This window comes from Myotis yumanensis, unplaced genomic scaffold, assembly GCF_028538775.1.
Source record: "Myotis yumanensis isolate MYYU_CA2020_CCGP unplaced genomic scaffold, mMyoYum1.0.hap1 SCAF_1, whole genome shotgun sequence".
Lineage (NCBI taxonomy): Eukaryota > Metazoa > Chordata > Mammalia > Chiroptera > Vespertilionidae > Myotis > Myotis yumanensis.
Window position 1 is genome coordinate 26,736,737 of NW_027223752.1, and position 27,955 is coordinate 26,764,691.

General features: G+C 43.8%; 1 protein-coding gene across 17 annotated transcripts in view; it reads right to left on the reverse strand.

Moving 5' to 3' along the window:
* NRXN3 (neurexin 3) overlaps window positions 1-27,955 on the reverse strand; it is a 1,545,560-nt gene that overhangs the window by 1,471,472 nt on the left and 46,133 nt on the right. For all 17 annotated transcript variants that reach the window (XM_070415785.1, XM_070415793.1, XM_070415776.1 and 14 more), the window contains exon 2: window positions 2,900-4,245. In XM_070415785.1, the coding sequence (XP_070271886.1) occupies window positions 2,900-3,611 (712 nt within the window). In that variant the 5' untranslated portion in view covers window positions 3,612-4,245. The remainder of the gene's footprint in view (window positions 1-2,899; window positions 4,246-27,955) is intronic.

The following is a 27,955-nucleotide window of genomic DNA, read 5'->3' on the forward strand; positions in this document are numbered from 1 at the left end:
ACAAAATGAATCTTCCACACCAAATGCAAGCCCTCATGCAATGAAAGGGTAGGGCTCATCCTACACATTGGGACAATCAGATGCCTGGTACACGGGACTGACTGCTGGGAATAAGTCCCCTGGTTTCAGTTCTGTGACCTGTACAATGTAAAGGGGGAAGAGGGAATGGATGCATCCTCACTACCTGCTTCACCACATTATCTTGAGGAAAATGGGTAGGCATTTTTTAGGCTATTTATCTTGTTTTATGCAGATATACTTGACACTCAGCAGCTGCTGTGATTTTTTTCCCCCCTTAATATGTTACAGGTGAGTTTTCCCCATTGACTCTAAAAATTAACTGTGTGTAGCAAGAACAGATATTCTCCAAAAGCCTGTGATGCATTTTTGTGATTGATTAGACATGATAACAATTACCGGGATCAACAGGCTCCAAGTTATCAACAGTAAATTCTGATACTTCCCCAACAGCTGCCCTCACCTCAACCTCTGCACGGCTCTGTTCCAGGCCAACCAAGTGTTCCTCTTACTACACAGTTTATTTACTCTATTTACATATCAGGGGAATAAATGATCTAAGCTGTTTGCTTGCCTTCTACAAATAGAAGTATCAGTACATCGCCACGAGATGATCTGAACCCTGTAGAAAGAACTATTGTTAAAATATACATATTGCATTTAGCTATTAAAAATTGATCTTCAATCAGCTTCAAAGAAATTCTGCTATAGGTCACACACCAAAACAAAAAGAGAGAAGACTGATTGTGTACATATACAGTATAGAAATTCTTCCTGCAGAAAAGTGCTGATCCAGACCTGCCCAGAGGAAATGAGTTCTTTTTAAACACACAAAAAAATGCAATCAAGTATAATCAGCAAGTTAGCAACACACTTGCAAACACCCTGGTCCCTAGAAAGGAAGAATTCCAGCTTTCAGTACAAGTTCTGAGAACTGAACAGATCCTTTGGGCGAATGAAAAACAAGTGATCATGTCAGCATCTTCAGGCAGGACTTTCTCCAAAGCCAAGACGCTTTGGAACAGCAGTCAGCTCCAGAAGGCACCTGCTTGTGAGAAGTGCTTCAATAACCATATTCCTGACGTGGCTTTGTGGGTTGGGGTTGGCTTGGCCCCTCTTCCCCTCCCTTTCTCCAGTGGGTTCATTGTGGGGTGAGGGCGGGGGGAACAGAAGCCAGAAGAGATGACATGCATGTCTAGCATCTGCCGCGCCTGTAGCCCATCCAAAGGAAGGGAAATACGATGCCCAACCCAGTAGAAGAAAGAAGCAGCAGAGACCCAGAAATACCCCTGTGATAGCCCATATGTGACCTACACAGAGGCCTCCAACAAGACCCTGAAAGTGTCCTAGTATCCAGTACGTATCACCTGTGAAATAAATTTAGCTTTGATTTTAAAAATTGTTTAAATAGCTCCTAGTAACTAAAGTTCTTATCAACTACAACCTGCTTTGGGGGTTCAGCTCTTCCTGGGAAAGTTTGAGGAACACCTGCAGAACCATTTCTCATTACAAATCTCAAGGTAGTGGGGCCTCACCTCAAAGAGATCCTGGGAGTCAGTGCTAAAACACTTACCTGGCCCTACTGACCTGACCTCACTCAGCCTGCTGGTTCTGCACAATAGAATCGCCAGGGAGCCTCAAAAAATATACAGATGTTTGAATCCCACACTCCATAAACTTCTGAATAAATTGTCCATGCTATGAGTTTTTAAACTCCTCCAGGTGATCCTATTATGCAACCAAAGTTGAGGATCTCTATTATGCCCTATACCATCCCACACCTTCATGAAGAGAACAGCATGAGATGATTACACAAACATCTCTAGAAGAATCCAGGGTTTAACTCCAAAAGGATGAGAGTAAATGTAACTTCCTTGCCTCTTCCTCATCCCAACCTCACCACACACACACCCATATGGCCAGTTCTCATACACTTGGTCATTTCAGTGGTCCTTCCTATTGAAATCTAGGCCTTTAATGAGTCCAGAAATCTGGATTTTAAGTAAAACCTGGGCCACTTTTCAGATCTAATCCCAAATAGTCAAAACTTTATGAATAAGATGAGGGCAGCCTTGGGCATGAGTCCCTTCCTCCCTCTCCCTGGAAAATTGTAGTTGAACTTGGGATGTTCTCCACGACTATGCTAAGTGTTGCCAGCTCTCTCAGAGACTTGGCTGGACAAGGGTCCTTTCATTTTCTGTGCTTTCCTGTGCTGTTCTCACACATGGAGAGGAGAGAACAGGAAAGAAGTACTTCATATGAAAAATCCTAGTGCTAGAAGGAGGAGGCAAGACAGCCCATCCCCAGATGCCTCATCCATCCTCTAGACGCCTCCCAGAATAGTGTGAGAGGAGGGGCACAGTTGAAGGACTGGATTTACAGTGGGGCCAAGCATGGACATGCAATCTATCCACCCTAGTTCTTCTTTGCACAGGCATTCCCTATGCTGTGGATTAGGGAGGAAGTAATGGGGAGTTTTCCATCCATCCCTAGGGGTCCAATTCTCAAGGAATCAGGAGGGACAGAGATAACCACTTTGCCAATTTCTATTGATTTCTTGCCCTGTGTTGATCCTGCTAAGCTGTGCTTGGGTGGAAGGAGCTGAGCTGGGCACAGATTCTGCAGTCACTTCATCCAGCCCTTTGAGTATAGCCAAATATTGAGTAAGAAGCCCATGATTGAGTAGCCAGGATTCTCTTTCTGCTGATAGCTGATGGATTTTCCATTGAGAGCAAGCAAAGGATTTTCACTAGCTCCTTGGGGAAAGGACCGGATTATCTAACATGCAGCTAAAGATGCACTTCAATGGTATGGCTGGTTTCTACCAGGGCTCTTGGCCTTCACCCAACTCACTGAATAGGAATAAGGAAGAGGGCCTTACCTTCGGAGCAGAGCTTGCCACCATAGCCAGTGGTAGAACAGTCACAGGTGGGATGGCCATCCAGGAGAAAGCAGATCCCACCGTTTTCACAGGGACGGTCGCCGCAGGGTCCCTCGGCATCCAACTGGACACCCTGGCTCCCCAGAAGGCGAGGCTCTGAGTTGCCGTACTTGAGATCCAGGATTAATCCCTTGAAGCCGGGCATGGCCTGTACTCCCTCCAAGGTCAGGGCAGAAGGTCGTATGTCTGCAGGGACTCCGCCCAGGAACAAGTCACTAACCACCTCCATGTAGGGCCGCTGGGGCTGCAGCTCCCCAGACCGGCCCTCGCCATCCAGCACCAGCAGCGTGCTCAGGCGGTCACGGCTCACCATGAGGAAATGCCAGCTGCTGTCATTCACCTGCTTGTCGGAGAGCACAGCAGTCTCAGTGCAGTCCATGCTGAGGCGGAGCTGCACGCGGCCATCCACCAGCGAGAGGCAGAGGAAGTCGCAGACGCCGCCATCGTCCAGGTAGAGGAGCAGCCCCGTGGAGACGTTGGTCTTGAACTGGAAGCTCAGGTCGCTGCGTGTGCTGGCATCCCAGCGGAGGTAGCGGGCCCACTGGTTGGGGAGGCCCATGAATTCTAGGCCCAGGCAGAGCCCCAGCACGGACCCCAGCAGGACGCTGGCCTTCAGGGTGAAGAACACAGAGTGTGTGGTAAAACTCATCATGGCTGTGGGGACCAGACAGAGCCCAGAGGAGCAGACAGCCAGGGAACAGCCCTCAGGGGATGATCCCCCTTCGCAGAGAAGGGAGAGCGGGAAAAGAGATGGGTTGGGGGACAGAGAGCACACAAAAGGAAGAATCACACAAATATTGAGAGGGTGAGGAAGGAGGAAAGTGAGATGGGCACAGGAACAAGAAGAAAGGGCAGCCAAAGAGTAGGAAAGTCAGGTGGGGGCACTGAGGGCCTGGAGTGAGGAGCAAAGTGTCTTTCTCCAAGAAAAGATCTCAGCTATCCATGTGGATCCGGAGGCCTTGATTCAAGGAGGAGAAGGTAAGTGGTGGGTGAGAGCCTTCAGCAATGCACTCCTCCCAGCGGACCCCCAAATGCCCCAGCCAGAGAGGCCAGGGAGAGGGCTGGGGTCCGGCGGAGTGGGTGGTGAGGTGAGCCAGGTGACAGGTAGAAACAGGCCAAGGACTAATCCTGAAGATCTTCCTCTTAGCAGCAGGGGGCTACGGGGAGAGGGGCAGCTGGAAGCTGAGTGCGCACACAGAGCTTGGCCCTCATCAGAGCGGATGCAGATTCAGGCTTCATGGTGTGGGCCAGAGGCAGTCCTGCCCATAACCTGCTTCCCAGGACTCCTGCAGGAAGAAGGGGGTGGGGAGAAAGGAGAGAAGGAGAAGAAGATTAGGGCATGTGTCAGGAAAATATTGCATCCTAGCTCACAAATATGGTTGGATTGTGAGCCAGGTTATTCTAGTGATTCCCACAATGCTTGGTGCTTCAAACTAGACAGAAGACCAGGGTTCTTCCAAAGCCTTTGCAGGACCCCCAGCTCAGCTCCTAATAATGCACTCAGTTTTTCCACATGCAAAAATAGCATAAAACCCCCAAAGCCATATCAGCACATTTGTATAATACTCATATCACAGGGTCACATAGCCAAAGTTTATTTTTAAAATAAGTGTTAACGTATACATTCAAACACACACACATAATTTTAACATGAAAATGACAGAGGGTTTGGGTTTTTTTAGATTTTTTTCTTTTCCAACTTGATAATACTTGGGTTTAGGCAGCCTAAGACAGATTCCCACCTTTAATTTTTGAAAGAAATATTTATAAAAATCAGCAAAAATACATTAGAAGATGAATAATAAGCAAAAGAATCCTTATCTCTTACTAAATGGTAGGGAGAAAGGTCAAAATATATGCTTTAGGGTCGAGTTTGAATACTAGTTCTTGTATGTGGAACTTTAAGCACATTTCTTAACCTATTTGAGCTTCTATTTCCTCATCTGCAAAGTAGAAAAAATAATAGCCTCTTTACCAGGATGGAGAGAGGATTAAATGAGATTATGTATGGGAAGATCCTAGCTTGAGGCTATAACATAATAGATGCTCAATGAACACTAGATTCCTTCCTTTCTTATGTCCAGATAGGAAGGGATGAGAAGAGCAGCCATTGATGTATGATGTATGTATGAGTGCATATGTCTGTGGAGTGGGGACAGTATATTAAAACACAAATATTTTTTTAAATTATGAAAACTGCAGAATGGACAACAAATGAATAGTTAAGGAATGTTACAGACCTAGAGCATGTCATGTGTGTTATATACTGGTTGAAAATGCACCAGCATCCAGTCAGGAATGTGATCCGGTTCCTGAAGGCAGACTCTTGCCGATCTAGCTGAGTGGAGACGCCTCTGTTCACATGAGAGCAATGAGTGTAATTTCCAAGAGCTGTGCAAGTTGCTGCTTAATTGACATATTTGATAATTCACCATGGTCTCTGTCAGACCAGTACTGTTCACTATTTTAATGACGACCACATTAGCAAAGCTAGTCATTACCCCGCTATGAAGAGGAAAATGCTGTTCTTTAACCAGGAACACACACTTATTTCCACCGAACAAACAAACCCAATCAACAAAAGGCTGACTGAGCCCATTAAGAAAAACATTTGTTCTATAAAAGGTCTTGTCCACACATTGTGTTCCCAAGTGTGAAATGGGCACCTCCAATGGTGCAACAGATGCTTAACTTGAACATGGACACAGTGATATGGAGTGCCACTCATGCAGGCAGGTGAGAATCAACTGTTAAAATTTCAGAAATTTTTGAGCTAGTCAATGTCACTTTGGTAGCATCAAGTCAACTGTGCTAGGAGCATTCACATATGAAAATAGGCAAACACCACAAATCAGAGTCTTTGGGAAGGTTTGATTTAAGAAAAGCCTTGAAAGAGGGTGAGGGAACTAGTCATGTAAATATCATAGAAGAATGTTCCAGAAGTAGTAGTCCATGCAAAGGTCTTAAAACAAGAACAGGCTGATATGTTGGAGGCTGGTGCTGTTGGAATGGAGTGAGTGAAAGACATGAAGCCAGAGGTGACTAACAGGAGATGACATATGGCCCAATCTCTTAGAATGTGCTCATTGACGGGAGGGATGGCAACCAAGGCAAAAGGCAACATCCTAGGGGAGAGAAGAAACCCTTGTCCTGAAAAGAGGGCACCTTCTGGGCTCAATAACTGCCACATCTATGTATTTCCTCAAATAAAATTATTGAAAAGGTTCACTCTTGGAAAATGTGCTCAGAGGACAGCTGCTCCCCTTCCTCTCTTTCCAGTCATACATTTGATTTAGAGGTGGGGGAAGCAAGGCAGGTTTGATCATAAAATACATGCCTCTCACAAGGGGTACCCCAAGCCTGAAATTATTGATGAGCTGAGCATGTAAAAATCATGTCATACATCATGAAGCCCATTGTGTGTGAAACCAAGAAGCTTGGTAAGTGCTTTCACAGTGACACTATCCTGGTATCCCTTGCCCATTTAGACCAAGGAGTCCACTGGCTGACAGGCATCCTTAGGCAGAGGCAAGGACATTCAGATGGAGGGCCCAGTATTATAGATGAGCAGGGACATGGGAGACCCTCTAAATGAACAGTCCCCAGAAACTTCTTGAGACTGGTCTATACTATCAACTCACCCCTGGGCCTCTGAGAGTCATTATTTGTCTATAAATTAAATGACTTGCTCAATTCAGTCTGTTTATTGAGCTCTGATTCCTTCCAGCCACTGCTATATCAAAGCAGAATAAGAAACCATTCCCACCCTCAAGGTCATCAAAAAGTAGTGGAGGCAAATGTAGACTAGAGACATGAAGCACAGCAATGAAGAGCCCAGGCTCAGGAAGCTTGATGGGGAGCTCCCTGAGGCAGGTCTACTTCACCATGGTGCCTGCCACAGGACCTGGGCATGGAATGGAAGCTCAGGGAACATGTGTACAAAGAATAAAGCATGAAAAGAAAAGCTGAAGAGAATTCCTGGGGATCAATTGACTTCTGCTCCATGACAGCAATCCTGAGCCCCCACACTTCTCTGGATGCCAACTTCAGATGGCCCCAAAGGGCAATGCAGCACAAGCCTAGTGATCTGGGGAAATCCAAGAATTAACTAAGCTGCCCAGGAACACTCTCCTGTGCAGAGGATCATGGGAATTTACCCAGCCTGCTCTGGAGTGGCCACACTGTCCTGCCTGCTGACCCTCTCTCATCTGATTATATGTCCTTCCCTCAAGCCCAGCATTGGAGGTACTAACATTCCCCTGCCTGCATTGTGGGGGATCAGAAAGTCTGACTAAGAAAAACCAAGCTTTGTTTCCTACAGGGGCCAGGAAGAATCTGATTTCAAGACTGGTGACATCAGAATTGGGTTTATCTGGTCTTCACAGCCTTGGTGCTGCCCACATTCTCTCCTCCAGCCCTTCCATTTATTTCTTGGATTGGAAACATTCCAGTGGCCACTGGGAAACTGCCAAAGTGGCCAAAAGCTAAAGATCCCCTTACATTAAGTATCACAGGTCTCAAGCCAATGGCTCTTTTATCCTTTGGCCTTCCTTAGCCCTTTAATGGGCTATACCAGGGGTGGGCAAACTTTTTGACTCGAGGGCCACAATGGGTTCTTAAACTGGACCGGAGGGGCGGAACAAAAGCATGGATGGAGTGTTTGTGTGAACTAATATAAATTCAAAGTAAACATCATTACATAAAAGGGTACAGCCTTTTTTTTTTTTTTTAGTTTTATTCATTTCAAACAGGCCGGATCCGGCCTGAGGGCTGCAGTTTGCCCACAGCTGGGCTATACCAAAGCTCAAGAAATGGGAAAATGGGAGGCAGAAGCCCTCCCCACCTAGTTATCCAGCTGCCACCTTCTCTTGAGCCATAGGATGGCCCAGGTAGCCACGGGTGTAGCTGATTTGCCCCAGAGCCTGCATGGACTATCCAAGCTGGTGCAGAAGCTCAAAAGCAGTTATTTGCTGTGTGGAAATCTAGCAGGAGAGGAAACGTGAGTGACATTATCTAATTGCCAGCTAATTTACATAATTATTGAACGGCATGCTTTTTATGTGGGGTTAACATCTTTGCTAATGTCTCACTATCCGGCTGCTTAGGAGGCAGGGCGACCCTCACAGGACTGACATGTGGGCTATTTACCAAGGCATGGTCCCCTCTCTCCAGTTCCTCTGCTCCATTGAGACAGACCCAGGAGAAAGTCAGGCCTGCGCCTAGAACCAGGATAAATGTTGAAGGCAGATGACCACTTTCCTCATGCCTAGCCCTTGCTGGTATGCCACAGGACCCAGACTGGACTTGCCAGCTTTTCCTCTAGCACTTTTTAGTAGTGTCCCAGGGCCAGAAAATCTGCATAATGGCTCTTTGTTAGTTTTACTTGCCCCCCTTTCACTACATCCCTGCTTCACTTTGAAAGTAAAATGATTTGCACCAGAAATCTCAATCCAGGTCATTCAGTTGGGCTTCATCTTAACCCCAGACCCTACAACCCAGTTTAGCCAATTAGCACATTCCGATCTGCTGCCATAGTGACTAGGTTAGGGATGAGCCTGTCACCCAAACTGAGTCAAATTAGAGTTAACTCTGGGACTACTGCTGGAATTATTGGGAAAAGGCCCCTCTGCTTACCATGTTGTCAAACTATTAGAATGAAGTCCAGAGTTGCTGACGGATACCATTATTATTATTCAGGATGATCTTGTCTAAGAATGAAGTCAAAGAAGAAAGCAGAGCCAAGAGATAGATACAGAGTTCTAGTGACGTTTTAGCACCTAGATGCAGGCAGGCCTGAAGCCCAATGGATCCTGGGACTTTCATTACATGAACAAAAAATATTTTTTTTTTGCTTAAGTAAGTTTGAGTTAAGTTGTGACCAAGAGTCCTGACTGATACGCTTCTAATACTATAACTTCAAAAACATTGTCACTGACACAACAACAAAAGTTTTCATCTCATATGACCACCCATACCTAGCAGAACTTCTTGCGACCTGAAACACCTGTCAGATGTCTCACCTGTACCACCAATTCTCTATACACCCACTTGTTTGTGTCTTTTGGCAAAAGCATAGGATGTGGGCATTCTCTATCCCTAAGTGCTTTGGAGGGGGATGCAAGGTTGTTCTTGCATAGCAGCCTCAAAGATTTATTACACTAACTAAACTATGGTTCTCCTGAAACTACACCAAATAGGGCAGCCTCACACATTCAGTCTTCTCTACCTTAATGCAACAGCAAAGGTTCTACTGCAGACAGTGAGGGAAGTGAAGACATGAATTCTCTCCAAGATATAAAAGCAGTTCAGAGTAGTGATGAAAAGCATGAGCTTTGATATCAGGTGGTGCTGGATTTGAATCCAGACTCATTCCTACACCTATTTAGCCTTAGGAACTCTCTGGGCCTTTGTTTGTTCATTCAAATTATAATACTTATAGGGTAGTTTTGATCTTTATTAAATTTTAAAATGTATAGAGGTACTACTTTGGGGGGAATGCATGGCAGTAGCTACTAAAGCTGAACATTTTTACCCCTTGACCCCACAAGTCCTTTCCTAGGTACATACCAACAGCAATGCTTACATATGTCTAACCAAAGACATGCACAAGAATGTTTATAACAATGCTATTCATAATAGCCAAATCTTAGAAAGTAATCCAGTGTCCATCTGCAGTAGAATAGATAAATAAATTGTCGTCTATTTATGCAAAATGCTGCATAGCATTGAGAATGATTGGTCTTCATCTCTAGACTGGGAATGAATCTCACACAAGAATACATACTGTATGTGTTCCATTTATATAAAGTACAGAAAGGGACAAAATTGTTCTATGATGTTAAATGTCAGAACAGTGGTTACCCTTGGGGGAGCTAAGGACTAGAGGAAGCAAAGGGGGTAAAGGAGTTCTGTTTCTAGATCTGGGTGATGCTGCACACTGTGCTCAGTTTGTGAAGATGCATTGGTTGAGCTGAACACTTGTGAAACCATGGAGCACTCATGGTGTAGATACTTTTCTATGTGTATGTTATACTTCAAGTCAAAGCCAATATCCTACCTAGGAAACACAGGTTTTGCAACAGGCAGCTCACTGTCCTCTCTTCCCAGTTTTCTCCATGCCCTCCCCGCCTAGTTCTTTCACAATTTTTTCATACCTAAGAAGACCACCCCTCCTTCTATCAATTTGGTCATTAGATTTTTATTCTTTGAGAGAATCATAAGTAAGCTGGAGGATAGCAAATTGAAAGGAACTCTTTTTGTTGACTTTTTTTGAAACCATGGAGCACTCACGGTGTAGATACTAAATTAAAAAGAAATAGCTCAAACCTTGCAAGGCACTTACATGCTAGTAGAGAAGAAAGACATGAGCCTAAATAATATAAGGAGGTAGACCAAAGGGGAAAGGCAGAGTCTGCCAAGTATGGGTCAGTTTTTAGGGTTCAAATAGAACACTGATATTAAGATAAGTGCCCATTTTGTAGAGGTTAAAGGCATGGAGCCAGACTTCCTGGGTTCAAAGTCCAGACCCCAGCACATGCTGACTGTGTGACCTTGAGCAAGGTACTTATTCTCTCTACTAGAGGCCTGGTGCATGGAATTTGTGCACAGGGATGGGGGGAGGGTCCCTCAGCCCTGCCTGCACCCTCTCCAATCCTGGACCCCTCGCAGAATGTCTGACTGCCCTCGCAATCCAGGACCACTGCCTCCTAACCGCTCACCTGCCTGCCTGCCTGATCGCCCCTAACCCCTCTGCATGCTTGACTTCCCCTCACCACCTCTGCCTGCCTGATAACCCCTAACCACCTCTGCTTGGCTGCCTGATCGCCTCTAACTGCTCCCCTGCTGGCCTCATTGCCCCTAACTGCCTCTGCCTTGCCCCCCACCTGGGACCCAGGATTCCCTCCTTTGGCTGGTTGCAGGCACACAGGACCTGGGCTTCCCTTCCTCTGGCTGGCCACAGGCACCCAGGACCTGGGACAGCTTTGCCCGGGCCAGCCACAGCAGCAGGGGACTGTGGGCAGGCAGCTTCACCTGGGCTGAAGCTGCAGGCACCCAGGACTGCTGGGCAGGCAGCTTGTCTCTCTCCCAGGCTACAGGTATAGGCACAGCTATTGGTGCCTGGGACCACAGGGACTGTAGGGTGTGTGAATTGTCCCTCTCTGGGCCGCACCCATTCCTCTCTCGTGAGCTCATTTGTGCCTGGCTGGTCCCCATTCCTCTCTCACAAGCTCATTTGTGCCTGGCTGGTCCCATTCCTTTCTCATGAGCTCATTTGTGCCTGGCTGGTCCCCATTCCTCTCTCCCCAGTGTTAAGTGTCTGAGCCATTGAGGTGTGAGGGCATGACAACCATTTGCATATTCGCTCTTTATTATATAGGATTATATAGGATGCCTCAGTTGCCTCAGCTGGAGATAATATTGAGTTACCATAGTAAGGCACTTTTTACAAGGTGAAGCCCTTAAAACAGTACTCACCAAATAAATGTGAGCTCCCATTGTTGCTGCTATTGTTACTGTTGTCCTTGATGTCCTAGCAGCCTGGCTGATGTTGGTGTCTCACCTGGCCTGCTCAGGGAGAGTTGGATAGCTATATGGGCATCTTTTAAACTTCATCCCAATTACACAGACAATGTTAAGAGTATGCCTGTGTCTCTTTAAATGAGAAACTTTTGGAGGTACCAGCGTGTTTAGGTTTATCAAGGCAACTCAGGAGTAGCACAAGTAGTTTCTTCAAGGGTCTAGAAGAGAGATCCCACAGGTTCTCTATGGCCTGAGAATCTGTCGAGTAAATGGGAGGTCTATGAAGAGAATTTATGTCTGTATCTTGCACACAAACCACCTCCAGATTAAGTGGACTTGCTCATCACTAGAGACACTCTTTGAAGTTGTAAGTTCAACACTAAATAAGTCTGTGCATGAATTGCAATAAAGTCCAAAATAACAAGAGATGACTCTGCCCTTATGTGGTCAGGGAAGACTTCTCAGAGGAAGGGAACCTGCATGGAAACTTGAAGGGTAAGTAGGGCATAGGTAACTAAGAAGAAGAAGTCTGGTGTGGGGGATAGACCACTGGATGGACTGGGATTCAGAACTGGGCTCTGCCCTTCCAATAACTATTTGCCAAGTGACCTTATGGGAAACTATGATCTATCCAATTTTTAATTCTTTTCTTGCAAATTGGGGAGAACAATGAATACATCTTCCAGTATGTTGTGAGCATCCAAGGGAGTAAAAGACTATACAGCATAAGATAATAATCATACCTTTTTACCTTTAAGGCAGATATCAAAGCAACTCTCACAGCATCGGTCTCTTCCCTGACTACCACCTCCATTCCATCCCCAAGGGATCCCTGAGTTGTCAGTGGGCAAAATCCAACAACAAAAAAACTCTTCCCTGCAGACCATAGGATCAAGCCTTGCAAGCTACTGACAAGCTCCCCAGCAACCCAGGAGCAGCCAAACCCATTCAGCTTCTTCCCCTCTCTCATCCCCTCCTCTCCCAGCCAGTGGGCACCCCAGCCCAGAGTTCCAAGCCATGGGTAGGGAAGCCATCTGGCTGCTGGGAGAGTTAATAATTTATAATGAAGATAATCACCCTTCAAGATCCTCGCCTCTTGGGACCATTAAAAAGGTTTCAATTGAGAGTCAGTGAGTTCTTTACATGAGGGGACCACAGGGAGAAGGGGAGAGGGGAGGGCTTGGGGGGAGAAAAAACAAGGAAGAGAAAGGGAGGGTAAAACCAACTAACTGCTCAGCAGATCCCCCTCCCACAAAGGAGGCAAGGGGAGAGGGAAATTATCCAGTCCACAAAGACAATCTTATCCAGCTTTCACAGCACCAGCCCAGCAAGAGTGCAATTTAAGGGTCTTTTCTCCTAGCCAACTCTCTCTACACAAAGAGGAAAAATCAAACACATGCAAGAGATGGGGAGAGATGCAGACAAGAGAAAATAAGCCTGCCCAGCAATCATGTCTGGGGCTGTGTGATGGCTCTCTCTGTTCTCTTTCCAGGGCACAGTAAGGCCCCCACTGTGCTAATTATTCCCATTACTTGACAAATTCTCCATTAAACGAAGCAAGTGGTGCCAGAGCTGGCAGGGGGAGAGAAAAATGGGATGGCAGAGGCTCTGGACAGACTTGAGATTGTGGACCCAGACCAGACAGCCCCAGCTTCACCACAGGGTAAATGCAGGGCCTGGCATAGCCCCATCAGTGGGGTGCACCTGGAGGTGTGAGATGCAGAACATGGTTCCTGTGGTGTAATGTGATGGCTGATGGCGTGGCATGTGAGGGCAGAAAGCAGGGACAGGGAAGACCATCTCCAGGAAGGATTGCATTGGGGGTGATGGCTGAGCCTGTGGGTCCAGGGCAGGCTAAGTAAGGGCAGCCTTTGAGAAGGAGGCAGAGCTGAAGAGTGTGCTCAGGACCAAGGCCAGTGGCAATTTTGTCCTCCCATGATTTTGGAACACCACTGGTAAGGCTGTTATACAGGTGTTCCAGCACAGACTCTTATAATAGCAGCAGCAGCCACAGCAAGTGCTCAGTCACACTTACCCCGTGCAAGGCACTACTCTAAGTATCTTACACTTGAAGTCACTAAATCTTTACAAAAACTCTAAGAGGAAGCAACTTTTACAGATAAGTAAACTGAGGTCCCTGAGAAATAAATAATTTTCCCGAAGTCACACAGTTAATAAGAGGCAGAACCAGGCCTGGCTGCAGAGTCCATGCCACTCCTTCACCCCAAAATCTGCCATCTCCCCTTCTCCGCTCCCAGGCTCCCCAGCATTCTCTGACTCTTTGAAAGGATATTCAGGCTTGACTCAGTGACCCAAGACCTCAAAAGAGATAACTTTGGCTACATGTTGATCAATTTAACTACATACCCTGGACTACATACTAGCATTCTAACAGGTCTTCTTGTTTCCACACTGGTCCCTTATGGAATATTTTCTACACAAGGAAGTTATCACTCCCTTATTCATAATTCTCCCATGATTTCTCTACACATGAAGTCCAAAATCCACCCTGTGGTCTATAGATCTGTGGTCTACATAGTATGGCCCCCAACCACCTCTCCAATCTCATCTACTACTTCTCATCTCCTTGCTCACTGGGCCCCAGACTTGCCACTCCCTCTGTGTTTTCAGAACTCCCTATGTGCAGTCAACCTCAGAGCCTTTGCACTTGCTGTTTCCACTGCCTGGAATGCCTTTCCCCAAACCTTCTCACGTTTCACACCATCTCCCTCCAGGTCTTCACTCTAGGGTCTCCCCTATCTAACTAGCTTTGGGATACCGGTTAGCACTCTCCAGTCTCCTCTCCTATACTTTGTGGGGAAACTGTGTCCCTCTGCATCTCCCCAGCCTATCTGTAGTCTAAGAACTGAGGACAAGAGATGCAGGTACTGCCACCAAACAACCAAACCTTAGCTCTGACCTTGATTCAGAAAGTCACCACCTGGGAGAGCAAGTGGCCAGAGGAAGGGAGCTAAATCAGAAAAGTCCTTTGGTCAGATAACCATCCCCTTCAGTGGCTGCAGAGGGCTGGTTACAGCACAATGACCCAGTCACCACACCTGTTGCAACACCTCCAGATCCCCACTGACCGCTGGCTCCCCTGCCAATTCTACAGAGTAAAAACTATTATCAACCCTCAGACTCAATCCTGAAAAGAGACATAAACATGTGAGGCAGAAAAAGAAGACAGGAAGATGGTGGCAAAAAAAAGACACAGCTAAGGGGAGCTCTTGGGACTCTCCCAAACCAGGGCAAGTATTAGCAGCTTATGAGCTTTGAAGGAAGGTGGGTATGGTGCCTGGCACCAAGTTAGTCATAAATAAATAAATGTCTGCTGACTGAACTAAGGTGAGGAAGTAGATGAAAGTTCAAAAGATTCAAAAGAGAGACTTCTGAGTCAAACCATTGACAGACCAGTTCTAGAATTCTATTCTTGACAGTGTAAAGGTAAGCTGTCCTCCTGAAGATAAAGAAATCAGAGCCAGAGAAGACAGGGATGATCATGTGTTCAAACCCCTCATTCTATAGATGCAGGAGAAAGGACGGACCCTGGGGACAGTCAACCAAGTGTCCAAGATCACATGATTTGCCAGTGGCAAAAGTAGCCCCATGTATTGGACCCCTTGACTAGGAATCTTTTCATAAGAACAGTGGCTTTCCTTTCTTAGGCCACTGAGACGCTTATTTCTTCCAAAAGAAGAAACCATACAATAAACCCCAAAATATGACAGTTAAAAGCAGAAGTGTTCTGAAGAAGTGGGAGGTAACACCCCCTTGTCTACACCTTGACTCCACAACAGTTCTCGAGATTTTATCATTAAAAACCCTAGAGCCCCAAATAACACAAATCAATGAAATAGAGACCAAAAAAACAATACAGAAAATCAATGAAACCAAGAGCTGGTTCTTTGAAAGGATAAACAAGATTGACAAACCCCTAGCCAGGCTCACCAAGAAGCAAAGAGAGAGGTCCCAAATAAACCAAATCAGAAATGATAGAGGCGAAATAACAACAGACCCCACAGAAATACAAATGATTGTTAAACAATACTACGGGCAACTCTACTCCAACAAACTAGACAACCTGGAGGAAATGGACAAATTCCTAGAAAAATACAACATTCCAAAACTCAATCAGGAAGAATCTAAAAACCTCAATAGGCCAATAACTATGGAAGAAATTGAAGCAGTCATCAGAAAGCTTCCAGCAAACAAAAGCCCAGGGCCAGACGGCTTCACAGGGGAGTTCTACCAAACATTCAAGGAAGAACTAAAACCTACCCTCCTCAGACTACTACAAAAAATTCAAGAGGAAGGAACACTTCCAAGCTCATTCTATGAAGCCAGCATCACCCTAATACCAAAACCAGGTAAAGACATCACAATGAAAGAGAACTACAGGCCAATATCCCTCATGAACATAGATGCCAAAATCCTCAACAAAATCTTAGCAAATCGGATCCAGCAGTACATCAGAAGGATCATACACCATGACCAAGTAGGATTTATCCCAGAGATGCAAGGATGGTACAACATCCGTAAATCAATAAATGTGATACATCACATAAACAAATTGAAAGAAAAAAACCACATGGTCATATCAATTGATGCAGAAAAAGCATTCGACAAAATCCAACACCCATTTTTGATAAAAACTCTCAGAAAGGTGGGAATAGAAGGATCATACCTCAACATAATAAAAGCCATATATGACAGGCCCACAGCCAACATCATACTCAATGGTCAAAAACTAACACCATTTCCCCTAAGAACAGGAACAAGACAGGGATGCCCACTCTCACCACTCCTGTTCAACATAGTACTGGAAGTATTAGCCATTGCAATTAGGCAAGAAGAAGAAATAAAAGGCATCCAAATTGGAAAAGAGGAAGTAAAACTGTCCTTATTTGCAGATGACATGATATTATACATACAAAACCCAAGAGACTCCATCCAAAAGCTACTAGACTTAATACATGAATTTGGCAATGTAGCAGGATACAAAATTAACCCCAAGAAATCTGAGGCATTTCTATACACCAATAATGAACTTTCAGAAAGAGAGATTAGAAAAACAATCCCATTTACCATCGCACCAAAAAAATTAAGATACCTAGGAATAAACTTAACTAAAGAGGTTAAAGACCTCTACTCAGAAAACTACAGGACGTTGAAAAAAGAGATAGAGGAAGATATAAACAGATGGAAGAACATACCATGTTCTTGGATTGGTAGAATCAACATCATTAAAATGTCCATACTACCCAAAGCAATCTATACATTCAACGCACTTCCCATTAAAATACCAATGGCCTTCTTCAAAGATCTAGAACGAACTCTCCAAAAATTCATCTGGAATAAAAAAAGACCCCGAATAGCTGCAACGATCCTGAGAAAGAACAAAGTAGGTGGGATCTCAATGCCAGATATCAAGCTGTATTACAAAGCCACTGTTCTCAAAACTGCCTGGTACTGGCACAAGAACAGACATATAGATCAGTGGAACAGAATAGAGAGTCCAGAAATTAGCCCGAACCAATATGCTCAATTAATTTTTGACAAAGGAGGCATGAACATACAATGGAGCCAAGATAGTCTCTTCAATAAATGGTGTTGGGAAAATTGGACAGACATATGCAAGAAAATGAAACTAGACCACCAACTTACACCATACACAAGAATAAACTCAAAATGGATAAAGGACTTAAATGTACGACAGGAAACCATAAAAATTCTAGAAGAATACAAAGGCAACAAAATCTCAGACATATGCCAAAACAATTTCTTCACTGATACAGCTCCTAGGGCAGTTGAAACTAAAGAGAAAATGAACAAATGGGACTACATCAAAATAAAAAGCTTCTGCACAGCAAAAGAAACCATCAACAAAACAACAAGAAAACCCACCTCGTGGGAAAACATATTTGCCAACGTCATATCTGATAAGGGCTTAATCTCCAAAATTTATAGGGAACTCATACAACTTAACAAAAAGAAGATAAACAATCCAATCAAAAAATGGGCAAAGGATCTAAATAGACACCTTTCAAAAGAGGACATTCAGAAAGCCAAGAGACATATGAAAACATGCTCAAAGTCACTAATCATCCGAGAGATGCAAATCAAAACAACAATGAGGTACCATCTCACACCTGTCAGAATGGCCATCATCAACAAATCAACAAACGACAAGTGCTGGAGAGGATGTGGAGAAAAAGGAACACTTGTGCACTGCTGGTGGGAATGCAGACTGGTGCAGCCACTATGGAAGGCAGTATGGAGGTTCCTCAAAAAATTGGAAATGGAACTCCCATTTGACCCTGTGATCCCACTTCTAGGAATATATCCCAAGAAACCAGAAACACCAATCAGAAAGGATATATGCACCCAGATGTTCATAGCAGCACAATTCACCATAGCTAAGATCTGGAAACAGCCTAAGTGCCCATCAGTAGATGAATGGATTAGAAAACTGTGGTACATCTACACGATGGAATACTATGCTGCTGTTAAAAAGAAGGAACTCCTACCATTTGCAACAGCATGGATGGAACTGGAGAGCATTATGCTAAGTGAAACAAGCCAGTCAATGAAGGAAAAATACCACATGATCTCACTCATTCATGGATAATAAAGACCATTACAAACTTTTGAACAATAATAGATACAGAGGCAGAGCTGCCTCAAACTGATTGTCAAACTGCAGTGGGAAGGCCAGGGAGGGTTGGGGGGGAGGAGAGAGGGGATTAAGAGATCAACCGAAGGACTTGTATGCACCCATATAACCATAACTAATGGACATAAGACACTGGGGGGTAAGGGAGGGTAGGGGTTTGTCAAGGGTGGGGGGGGGGAAAAAAGGACACTTATGTAATACCCTTTGTAATACTTTAAGCGAAAAAGAAAAAAAAAAGAAAAAAAAAAAAAAACCAACCTCATCATGTAAAGGACTATCCCTAAAAATCTCCTAGTTTCCCCCTCAAAGAGCCACAAAGAACCTGTCATTTACGCAAACTTTTCTTGGACAGATTTGCCTTTTCATTAGTACTATCTCAAGAGTTTTATAACATCTGCATCTCTCACAGGTCCTAGTATCAGTAAATACTCACGCTAGGGACACACTCCTTGAGTTTAGCAGCCTCTGCATGAAATGGAGTTGTCCACTATTTGTCCTAAGCTTCTCTCCAGCAAATTTCAAAAAGTCTTCCTGCCCCTAGGTTCTGGGATTTGGTGAAGAGCTAGACAGGCCTGGATTCTTTTCCACTTACAAGCTATGTCAACTTTGGCAATTACTTAATCCCTCTGAAGATCAGTGTTCCCATTTGTAAAATAGGAGCGGTAATACCAGTACTTACAGCAAAGGCTTGCTGTGAGGGTTCAATGAGGGGGAAATGCGTATAAAGCTCCCAGCACACAATAAGCATTCAGTAAATGTTAGCCATTACCATCATCACCATTGCTGTTTCTCTGTTCACCTATTCACAGCATGATTTTAGAGATTTCTCCCATAATGTTGTATAGTAGCAATTCACACACCCTCATCTCTGTACTCTTTGTCTTCTAACATTCCTGTGCCCAGCCTCCTTGACACCAAGCTCAGATGTGTGACTTGCTTTGGCCAAGTGGGATATTAGCAAAAATGACACCAGCAAAGGCTTGGAAACTAGGTTTACATTTTCTCATTGCTCACTGTGATTCCTCTCCATGAGAACATTCCCATGCTCACCTCTTACAGGGAGAGACATATAGAATAGAACTGAGTCACCCTAGTTATCCTGGTCAATGCTTAACTCTAGGAGGTTCTTGAGCCACAATCCTGGGGCAGCTAAGGAAAAAGAGTCCAAGTTCTTAGCTCCAAATTTACTCTAAGCACTGAACATGGTACCCCCAAGCTTATGAACCCCATGATGTGGTCCAACCTCATCAGTTTCAGTATAACTGCCTGTACTGAAGGATGTCGCTGCAGAGAACTAGAAAGGTGGAACCCTGGTGATAGCCCTGGGGTATGTGGCGAACCAAGTCTGTGAGCTGGCACAGCTTCTGTGCAAGGTGAGCTGAGAATGTGAAACTGGCAATAAACCATCATAAACAACATGCACAGCGCACTAAGGACAGGCAGCAGTGATCTCACAAGCCTCATTAAAAACAGTCGGCACTAATGTGCGCAGAGTACTTCCGAGTTTACAAAACACTCTCACCTAACCGTCAGAGCAGCAAGTCAGGCATCAATTTTTTTCAACTTTTACAAATGAAATAACTGAAGCTCAGAGAGAGAATGTGGCTTGTCCAGGGTCACAGGACCATTAAGTGATATAAGTGAATCTTAAGTTCAGGCATTTGAACAATAAGTCCCATGTTTTGGTTATTATCTTACACTGTTTCTGGGGTCTGTTAGATAAGGACGATAAATACATGAATCTTCGCACCACCCATTAATTACAACAGGCATATGAAATGAAACCTATGGGCTCATCTCGCAGTAATTAAACACATTGGGATGGCACACAGTGGATCCACCTATGCCAGACTCTGCCCTATAACAAATAGTGAGTTATTATGGAACAATGAACCTCTTCGTCTAGGATTGCTAATCCAGAATTTGCAATCATCCAATTGCACTTTGCATTAGAAAGTTCCAATATATCTTTCTCTACAAAGTTTTAGGTTTTACTTAACACTGAAAATATTTTGAAGTTGTTAAAATAAAAAATCAGTATCTTTTTCAAACTCAAGTCTCAAAAAATTCTATCAACATGGCTTCAACTTCAAGGTTCACTGAATAAATTCTGGAATGTTTATGGTCTTTTGTTTATGATACATTATTACACAATCAGGACTAATACAACCTATAATTTTGCATTAATTTTCTCACTTTACTTATTCCAACCTATTTATATCTTAGCTTTTTAAAATGTGCTATGCTTAAAAAGGAACAAAACTACTTTTTTTTTCAAAGAAGTGCTTTTATTTATGTACAGGACTTAGGAAAGGAAAATAGCTCTAGAAAAAGGCAATTTCAAAATGGGCCTTCAGTGAGGGCCCAGTGCAGTGAATGGTTCTGGTGGGATCCAGGCTGGTGGTTGCTTCCAGGTTGTGAGGACAAATCTTCCAGGATCTCTTGATCATCCCTTTGGCCTTAGAGACTGGCCTGAATTACTTCTCAACTCTTGCTCAGCCCTGTCACCCTGTGCCATACATCTCTTTTTAAAATGGCTCAGTGTTGAGCATCAACCTATGAACCAGAAAGTCCTGGTTCGATTCCTGGTCAGGGCACATGCCCGGGTTGTGGGCTCAATCCCCAGTAGGGGGCATGCAGGAGGCAGCCAATCAGATTTTCTCTCAACATTAATGTTTCTATCTCTCTCTCTCCATCTGCCTTCCTCTCTGAAATCAATAGAAATAATATATATATATCCTATAACTCCATCTATCTGCTAAGCCAGGCTGGACTTTTGTTATTGCACACTAGGGAAGTCTTTTTATATATACAGAAAGGTGACTAACTGAAAGAGGATGACCAGAGGAAGCTAAGAGATCACAATCTCCATTTCATTCAACACAACTCTCACTCACTCATTCATTCATTCATTCATTCATTAAAAAAAAACACTCCAATAAATAGCTGCTACTTACCAGGCATCATGTAAGGTCCTGAAGTCCCAAAGACCCCAGACAAAGCTTAGGAAGTAAGGGGATGCAAGCATGCAAGCAATGATCATAAATAGAAGTGACAGGTACATGAATAAAGATATGTACAAGTTCTATGTGAGCATGGAAGATGATGCCAACAGCTAGTCAAGGGGTAGAAGAAGGCTTTTGACCTGCACTTCAAAGAATGAGGGATTTTGCTGGAGTGCCAGCAGAGGGAAAGGTATGAACAAAGGCACAGAGCTGTGAAAGATCAGGGGGTGTTCAGGAAGCAATAAGAAGTTCCATCTGGCTAGAATGTAGGGTGGGTGGGGTGGGAGCAAAGAGTGGGGGGAGAAGTGAAGTTAAAAAGTCAAGTTTGTGGCGGAGTTCCAAATGTCCTGTGCCAAGCCAAGGAGGTCTTGGGGAGCCATTGAGGATTTTAAATGAAGTGATGGGATAAAGTCCATGTTTTAGATGGTGCGGGACCTGGTTCTGAAAGGAGCACATCAGGACATGAAGAGACCACTTAGGAGGCCATGGCTCTTATCCAGGGGAGATATGAGAGGAGCCTGAACTTGATCCTTATGTCTAGTTCTTAACCATCCTGGCCATTCCCCATATACCTAAATAGCCAGGTTGATCCAATACCTAAGGACCACATCCTACTCAAGTAGATAATCCAAATGAGGAGAAAGCATCTAATAGCTCCTGTTCAAGGTAAAGCAGTGCCTTAGCTTGGAACAGCCTGGTTTTTAGAATTCCTGATTCTACCTTGTCTACACATATCCAGACCTCTCAACCTCTGGCTACATCCCTTTATAACCCAATCCCTTTGTACCAAGCTCCAGAGAGACAGTTATCCTGAAAGCCTCAAGTCCTCCCTGGGGTGCAGGGTGCTCAAGGGTGAGCCAGGACTACTGGAGGGATAATGGACCAAAATAGAAGTTCAGCAGGTATGACCCAATCCTGAATCCTGAAACCTGAACATTTACCTCCAACATCATCATGATAAAGGATAACCAGATGTCTAAACCCACTGGGCACTCTACAAAAATAGCCAGCCCCATTCTGAGCACAGCAAACACACACACACACACACACACACACACACACACACACCATTAAATTTGGTACAAGTACACCTATGAAGGTGGGGTGGGGATAATCTTCAGAAGAAGTTCTACAATGAGGATTGATTCACCAGAAATAGCCTTAACCCACATTTCCTAAAGTGTGCTTCTCAGAAAACCACTCACAAGATGCTCTTTTAAAAAAAAAAAGGAAAGGAAAGTCTTCATGGTCATTTAGAAACATTGCTATTGACAGAATATTTGTCAATAGTAAAATTCATATATTGAAGCGGGATCCCCAGTGTGCTGGTATGAGGAGGCAGGGCCTTTGAGAGGGGATTAGGACATGAAGGCGAAGCCCTCATGAATAGAATTAGGGTCTTATAAAGAAAGGCTTGAGAGAGCCAGCTTCCCCCTCCCTCTGCTCTCCACCATGTGAGGATACAAGACCACAGCCATCTGCAAACCAGGAAGTGGTTCCTCCCCAGATCTGCCAGCACCTTGATCTTAGGCTTCTCTGCCTCCAGAACTAGGAGAAAGAAAAATGTGTTGTCTAACCCACCCACTCTATGGTATATTTGTTATAGCAGCCCAAGCTGACTAAGACAGACATCAAACTGTTTTCCCTGGTTTAGAGATTCACAATGAACAATAAAATATTAAAAGTTCCTAGGCACCTCATAGGAAAGAAGCCCAAGTGAACCTGGCTGAACCTCCCCCTTTTGCAGATGGGCTAACTGAGGCTTGAAACATTGCTATATAGCCCTGCATTGTTAGTTACTGTTCCCTAAGCTGTAAGTGAAGAAAAGTGACCATCCTGCAAGGTCTATGTCTCACTCTCTGTGAATGCCCAGAGTCTGATCACCGGCTTCATATTCAAGAGGTGCCTGGATTTGTTGACTGATGCTACCAAAAGAAAATCTGGAGTTCATCTAAGTGGAGATGGATATACAAACTTTAAAATGTTGTATTATTCATTCATTCATCCACTTAAAAATATCTATCAAGCACCCATTATATTCTGTGTGTGTGTCTATTCACTGGGGATAGAACTGTGAATAGAACAGGCTCAGCCTTGACCCTCGGTGAGCTTACAGCCTAGTTAGGGTGAGGGAAGGTCAAGAACATTAAAGGTAGTGAGAGACTCTGCCAAGAAATGAAGTATAGGTTTGACGTGCTTCGCCCCCATCCATCTTTCTCTTAGAGTCTCTCTGTCCAAGGATGGATGTTATTTCTGTAACTGTTGTTTCCTTCCCACACCCACCCTCTTGCTTCTTTATTTGTAGTGGGGGGTGGGGGGAATTCCCAACACCCTGTCAGAGTAAAAGCAATTGTGAAATCCCAAGTGTAGTTCGTAGCTGTGACAGCCTCTCCCTGGAAACTTCTCCCTAGGAAGCATCCGCTCTTCTCAGTTAGAAAGAGTCAGCACGCAGAACCCCACTCAAAGCAACATGGGGACCTGTCTTTACATCACCAGTCCCAGAATAATAGGGAGAGTTTCCCTTGGGCCAGCCCAAGCTCTTCTAACAGCTTTGTGCTTGTGTGTATCTGCCAAATTTTTTCCCAAAGCTAGGCATCTCTGCTCAGTCAGTTGTCCTCTGACTCTGGGTAGCCAGCTGCCTCCGGATACTTCTTTTGAACTCTTCCCTCTGTGACCTCTGGAATTCCTGCTGTTCATGTGTGACCCCTCACAATACAGAAAGCTGTGTCTTCTCTAATCCAGTAATCTTGTTGCCAAACACTTTCATGGGGGCCATTTGCATCTCAGGATGGGAACAGAGCAGACAGCAAACACACACACACACACATACACACACACACACACGCACACGTGACCCTCTGTTGTCATTCAAGGGTCCTGTGCCATCTGCAACCCCATCCTCTTTCCATCCTCATTTTAGTTATTTACCACCTGTGGTCAATTAGGTTATTCAAAAATATTCGCTCCCTACACTTGATGACCTCAATGACCTCCATGGGTGAAGTGTACTTCCCTGCCCCTTGACTTTGGCCAAAGAAATGTTAGCAGGAATTATGTCACCAAAGGTTTGAAATTTGCTTGCTTGTTTGTTTTTTTGTTTGTTTGTTTGTTTTGCACCTCTGCCATCATGATGAGAAGAGCAGCCTGAGACAGCCTGCCAGTCCCAACAGGTAAATAACCAGAACCATTACAGCCAGCCCTCCGCCCCCACTAAACACAACCAACCTAGATCAGCTAGATCCCATCCAACCTTCAGATACAAGATTAACAGAATGACCCAGTGAGTCTGTCCTGGATATCCAAATGTGAAGGCTAAATCAATGCTAACTTGTTGTATGCCACCAAGATTTTTGTGATTGTTATGCAGTAATAACTGACCAATATATCACCCCAAGATTACTCTGCCACATTCACTGAGATAGTTACCTCTTAGCTAACAGTTCCCTCATGCACCCTGTCTCCTACCATGGTGTATAATGCCCATATGCACAGTGCCCTAGTTTCACAGCTCCTTGTTCTCTGTTCCAGTAACCTCTACCTTCACCCTCACTTCTTTCATATCCACCTGAACTTTGACCTCTCCCAGAACTACTTCTCCACCAAATGCCTATTTCAGAAAAATCTATTTTCTAGCTGCCATCGCTTCCTAATCCTCTCTGTTGACCCTATAGAGCCACAACACTCCAATCTCTTAATTTTCACAGTATATTATCTCTTCCTCACCTCCTTCATGATTAATCATTCCTTCACCCCCTATACTCCCAACACATCCGCCCTAACAGTCCTCCATTGTGGAGGAAATCTAAAGGCCCACTTCCCTTGCCCCTGAGCAATGGATCAATACCAGAAATCAACAGCTCATCTGTGCCAGTAAATGCAACTATAATTCTGTCCCTCTCATACCTAGTGACTCAGCAAACCTTCAACTTCTTCCCAATCTGCTCTGTTCTTCAGCTCTTCCAAACCCTTCCCATCTCCTTCACTTAGCAGATGCTTTAGGGGCTCCTGTTTTACTGAGAAAATTCAGTAAAATTTACAAAAACAAAATTCATTATTTCCTCTTCCACATCCTTTTTTTAAAAAATTTAATTGATTTCAGAGAGGGAGAGAGAGATGGAAACATCAATGGTGAGAGAGAATCATTGATTGGCTGCCTCTTGCATGTCCCACACTGGGGATCAAGCCCACAAACCAGACATGTGCCCTTGACCAGAATCGCACCTGGAACCTTTCAGTCCCCAGTCCAACGTTATATCCACTGAGCCAAACTGGGCTAGGGCTCCACATCCTTTTTTGATGGTTCTTTCTGATTTGTTACCTTCCTTAGTATCTTCACCCATTCAGTAGACCCAGCCAACAACCTGGGCATTATCCCAGTATCTTCACCTCATTTCTTTCACAACCCACATCCAATCAATCTTCAGTTATTCTGATGTCATCTCCTAAATAGCCCTCATTTCCTTCTCTCTTCTCTCTACACCCCTCTCCCTTACTTCCCTTCCACTCCACTCACCCCACTCACTCAGTTTAGAGAGGAATCTCTCATTTGCATTATTTCAAAAGCTTAATAACTTATCTTTGTGCTTGCAGCTTCTTCCTACTTCTATCTCTCCTTATACACTGCTTCGAAGCCAGAATTAGCTTTCAAAAACTCACATTTAAACATATCACTCCCATGCTTCTAAAGAAACTCCAAAGGCTTCTTTGCTGCCAATAGGAACGAGGCCAATCTCTTTAGATTCAGACTCCAGGATCAACTAATACTTTTTAAAAACTTACCAGATACCAAGTACTGTTCTCCTTTTATCCCTGCAGAAATCCACTGATGTCTTATTACCTCTATTATAGGGATGGAGAAAACTGAGACTTTTAAGGCTAACTTGTGCAAGGTCACTCAGTTAGGAAATAGCTAAGGTCAAATCCAAGCTTTCTTACTTGGATGGAGGTGCTTTCCATTGAGTCCTTCAGTGATTAGCCTTTGAGATCAATAACTTGAACTTTGGCTACATGATAGTCTATGTAAACCTGATGAAGTTCCTCTAAGTAGCCTCTCTTTTCCAAATGTGTTGCCCTATCTTCTGAAAACCATAATCTGAGTGGACCTCACTTTAATCCTGGGGGGTTTGGTCCAACCAACATTAATTTAGAGCTATGACACAATTTCATTTTCCTAACCAGCTGATTGAAGCTGCTCAGGGCCTTTGATATTGCTATATTTTCAGAGGATTAAGTTATTAAAGAGAATTAACATCCCAGAATATGGGCCTACTTGACAACAGGACTGGGGGCATCTACTCTTGGATTTCCAAACTTATAAATGACATGAGGAAATAAAACTTGACCCTCTCAAAAAAAAAAAAAAAAGCCTAATGTGGGACATAGGAATAGGATTATCAAATTTTTTTACTAAATAAAGGCATTTTTTTAAAACAGCCAACTCTAGCATGGTAACTATAGTTACTAATACTGTATTGTATATTTAAAAGTTGCTAGGAGAGTAAATCTTAACAGCTCCCATCACAAGGAAAAATTTATAACTGTATAGGATAATGGTTGTTAACTAGACTTATTGTGGTGACCATTTCACAATATACACAAATGTGAAATCATTAAGTTGTACATCTGAAACTAATATAATATTAAATGTCAGTTATATCTCAAAAAAAAACAGCAAACTATAGATCAGTTAAATGAAATTATATGTACCTATAAGTGCATATTATAAATATGTATATATCAAGGTAGATATATCTAGAAAATGTTAGAGATAAAGAAAGCAAGATGCAGAATATTTTATGATACTATTAATATAAATTACTCATGCATACCAACGCAATATGACATATTACTTATTCAGACTTGTAAATGTATGCAAAATTTAAAAAAAAAAAAAAAAACGTTTCCAGAAGGATATATGTCAATATCATGGTAGTGCTTCTCCCTAAAACAGAACTACTAGGCACTTTTAATATTTGGGACCAGATAATCCTTTGTTGGGCAGATGACACTGTCTTGTGCATTGTAGGATGTTTAACAACATCCATAGCCTCTATCAACTAGATGACAGTAGCACCAAAACTTCCCTAATTGAGAACCACTGCTCTACCACCTCCTTGGCTCACTTCTTTCCCATAACGTTTCTAGAGAACCAAAATAATCCCTCCTAGTTTCCTGTTGCTTCTATCCTAAGCCTTTCCGTGTTTCACTGTCCCCAGCTTTAATAAATGTACTCTCAAAATCACCTGGACTTGTGTTGTGAAATCTTTCCAGCACAAAATCAAGAATCCACATACTACCAGCCAACCCAAGGCAGACCCGCTCCAGGCCTAGTCCCCTGTCCAGTATCAGGACCACTTTTCACTGGTGGCACTTAGAGTTTCTTTCTTATCAATGCCTTCCACTAAGTGAGAGAAAATAATGTTTTCCCTTCTCAAAAGGCCAACTCCCTGACCACTGCCACCGACCATGACTTCCCCACGAGGACAATGCAAGCCTTTTGCCTATGCTCCAAAGCAGCCAGTGAGACAAGAAGGCTCTCCAGAACACTGAAACTGGTTAAAATGAAGAGAGAGGAAAGAGCCACTGCTCTAAGAGAAAGGAGAGGATAGTGTAGCTGAGGAGATGGCTAACAGTAATTTTTAGATCCCTATTTATAATATTTTTGTTCTCAAAAAATACTGGAATTAAATACGTGTCAATCATTGTACATTTGAGTGTTAGGAAAATGAGGGGTTGTATTTTTCTGAATCTTATAAATTTATAAAATAAAAATGACTTTCCATGATAAAAACCGAA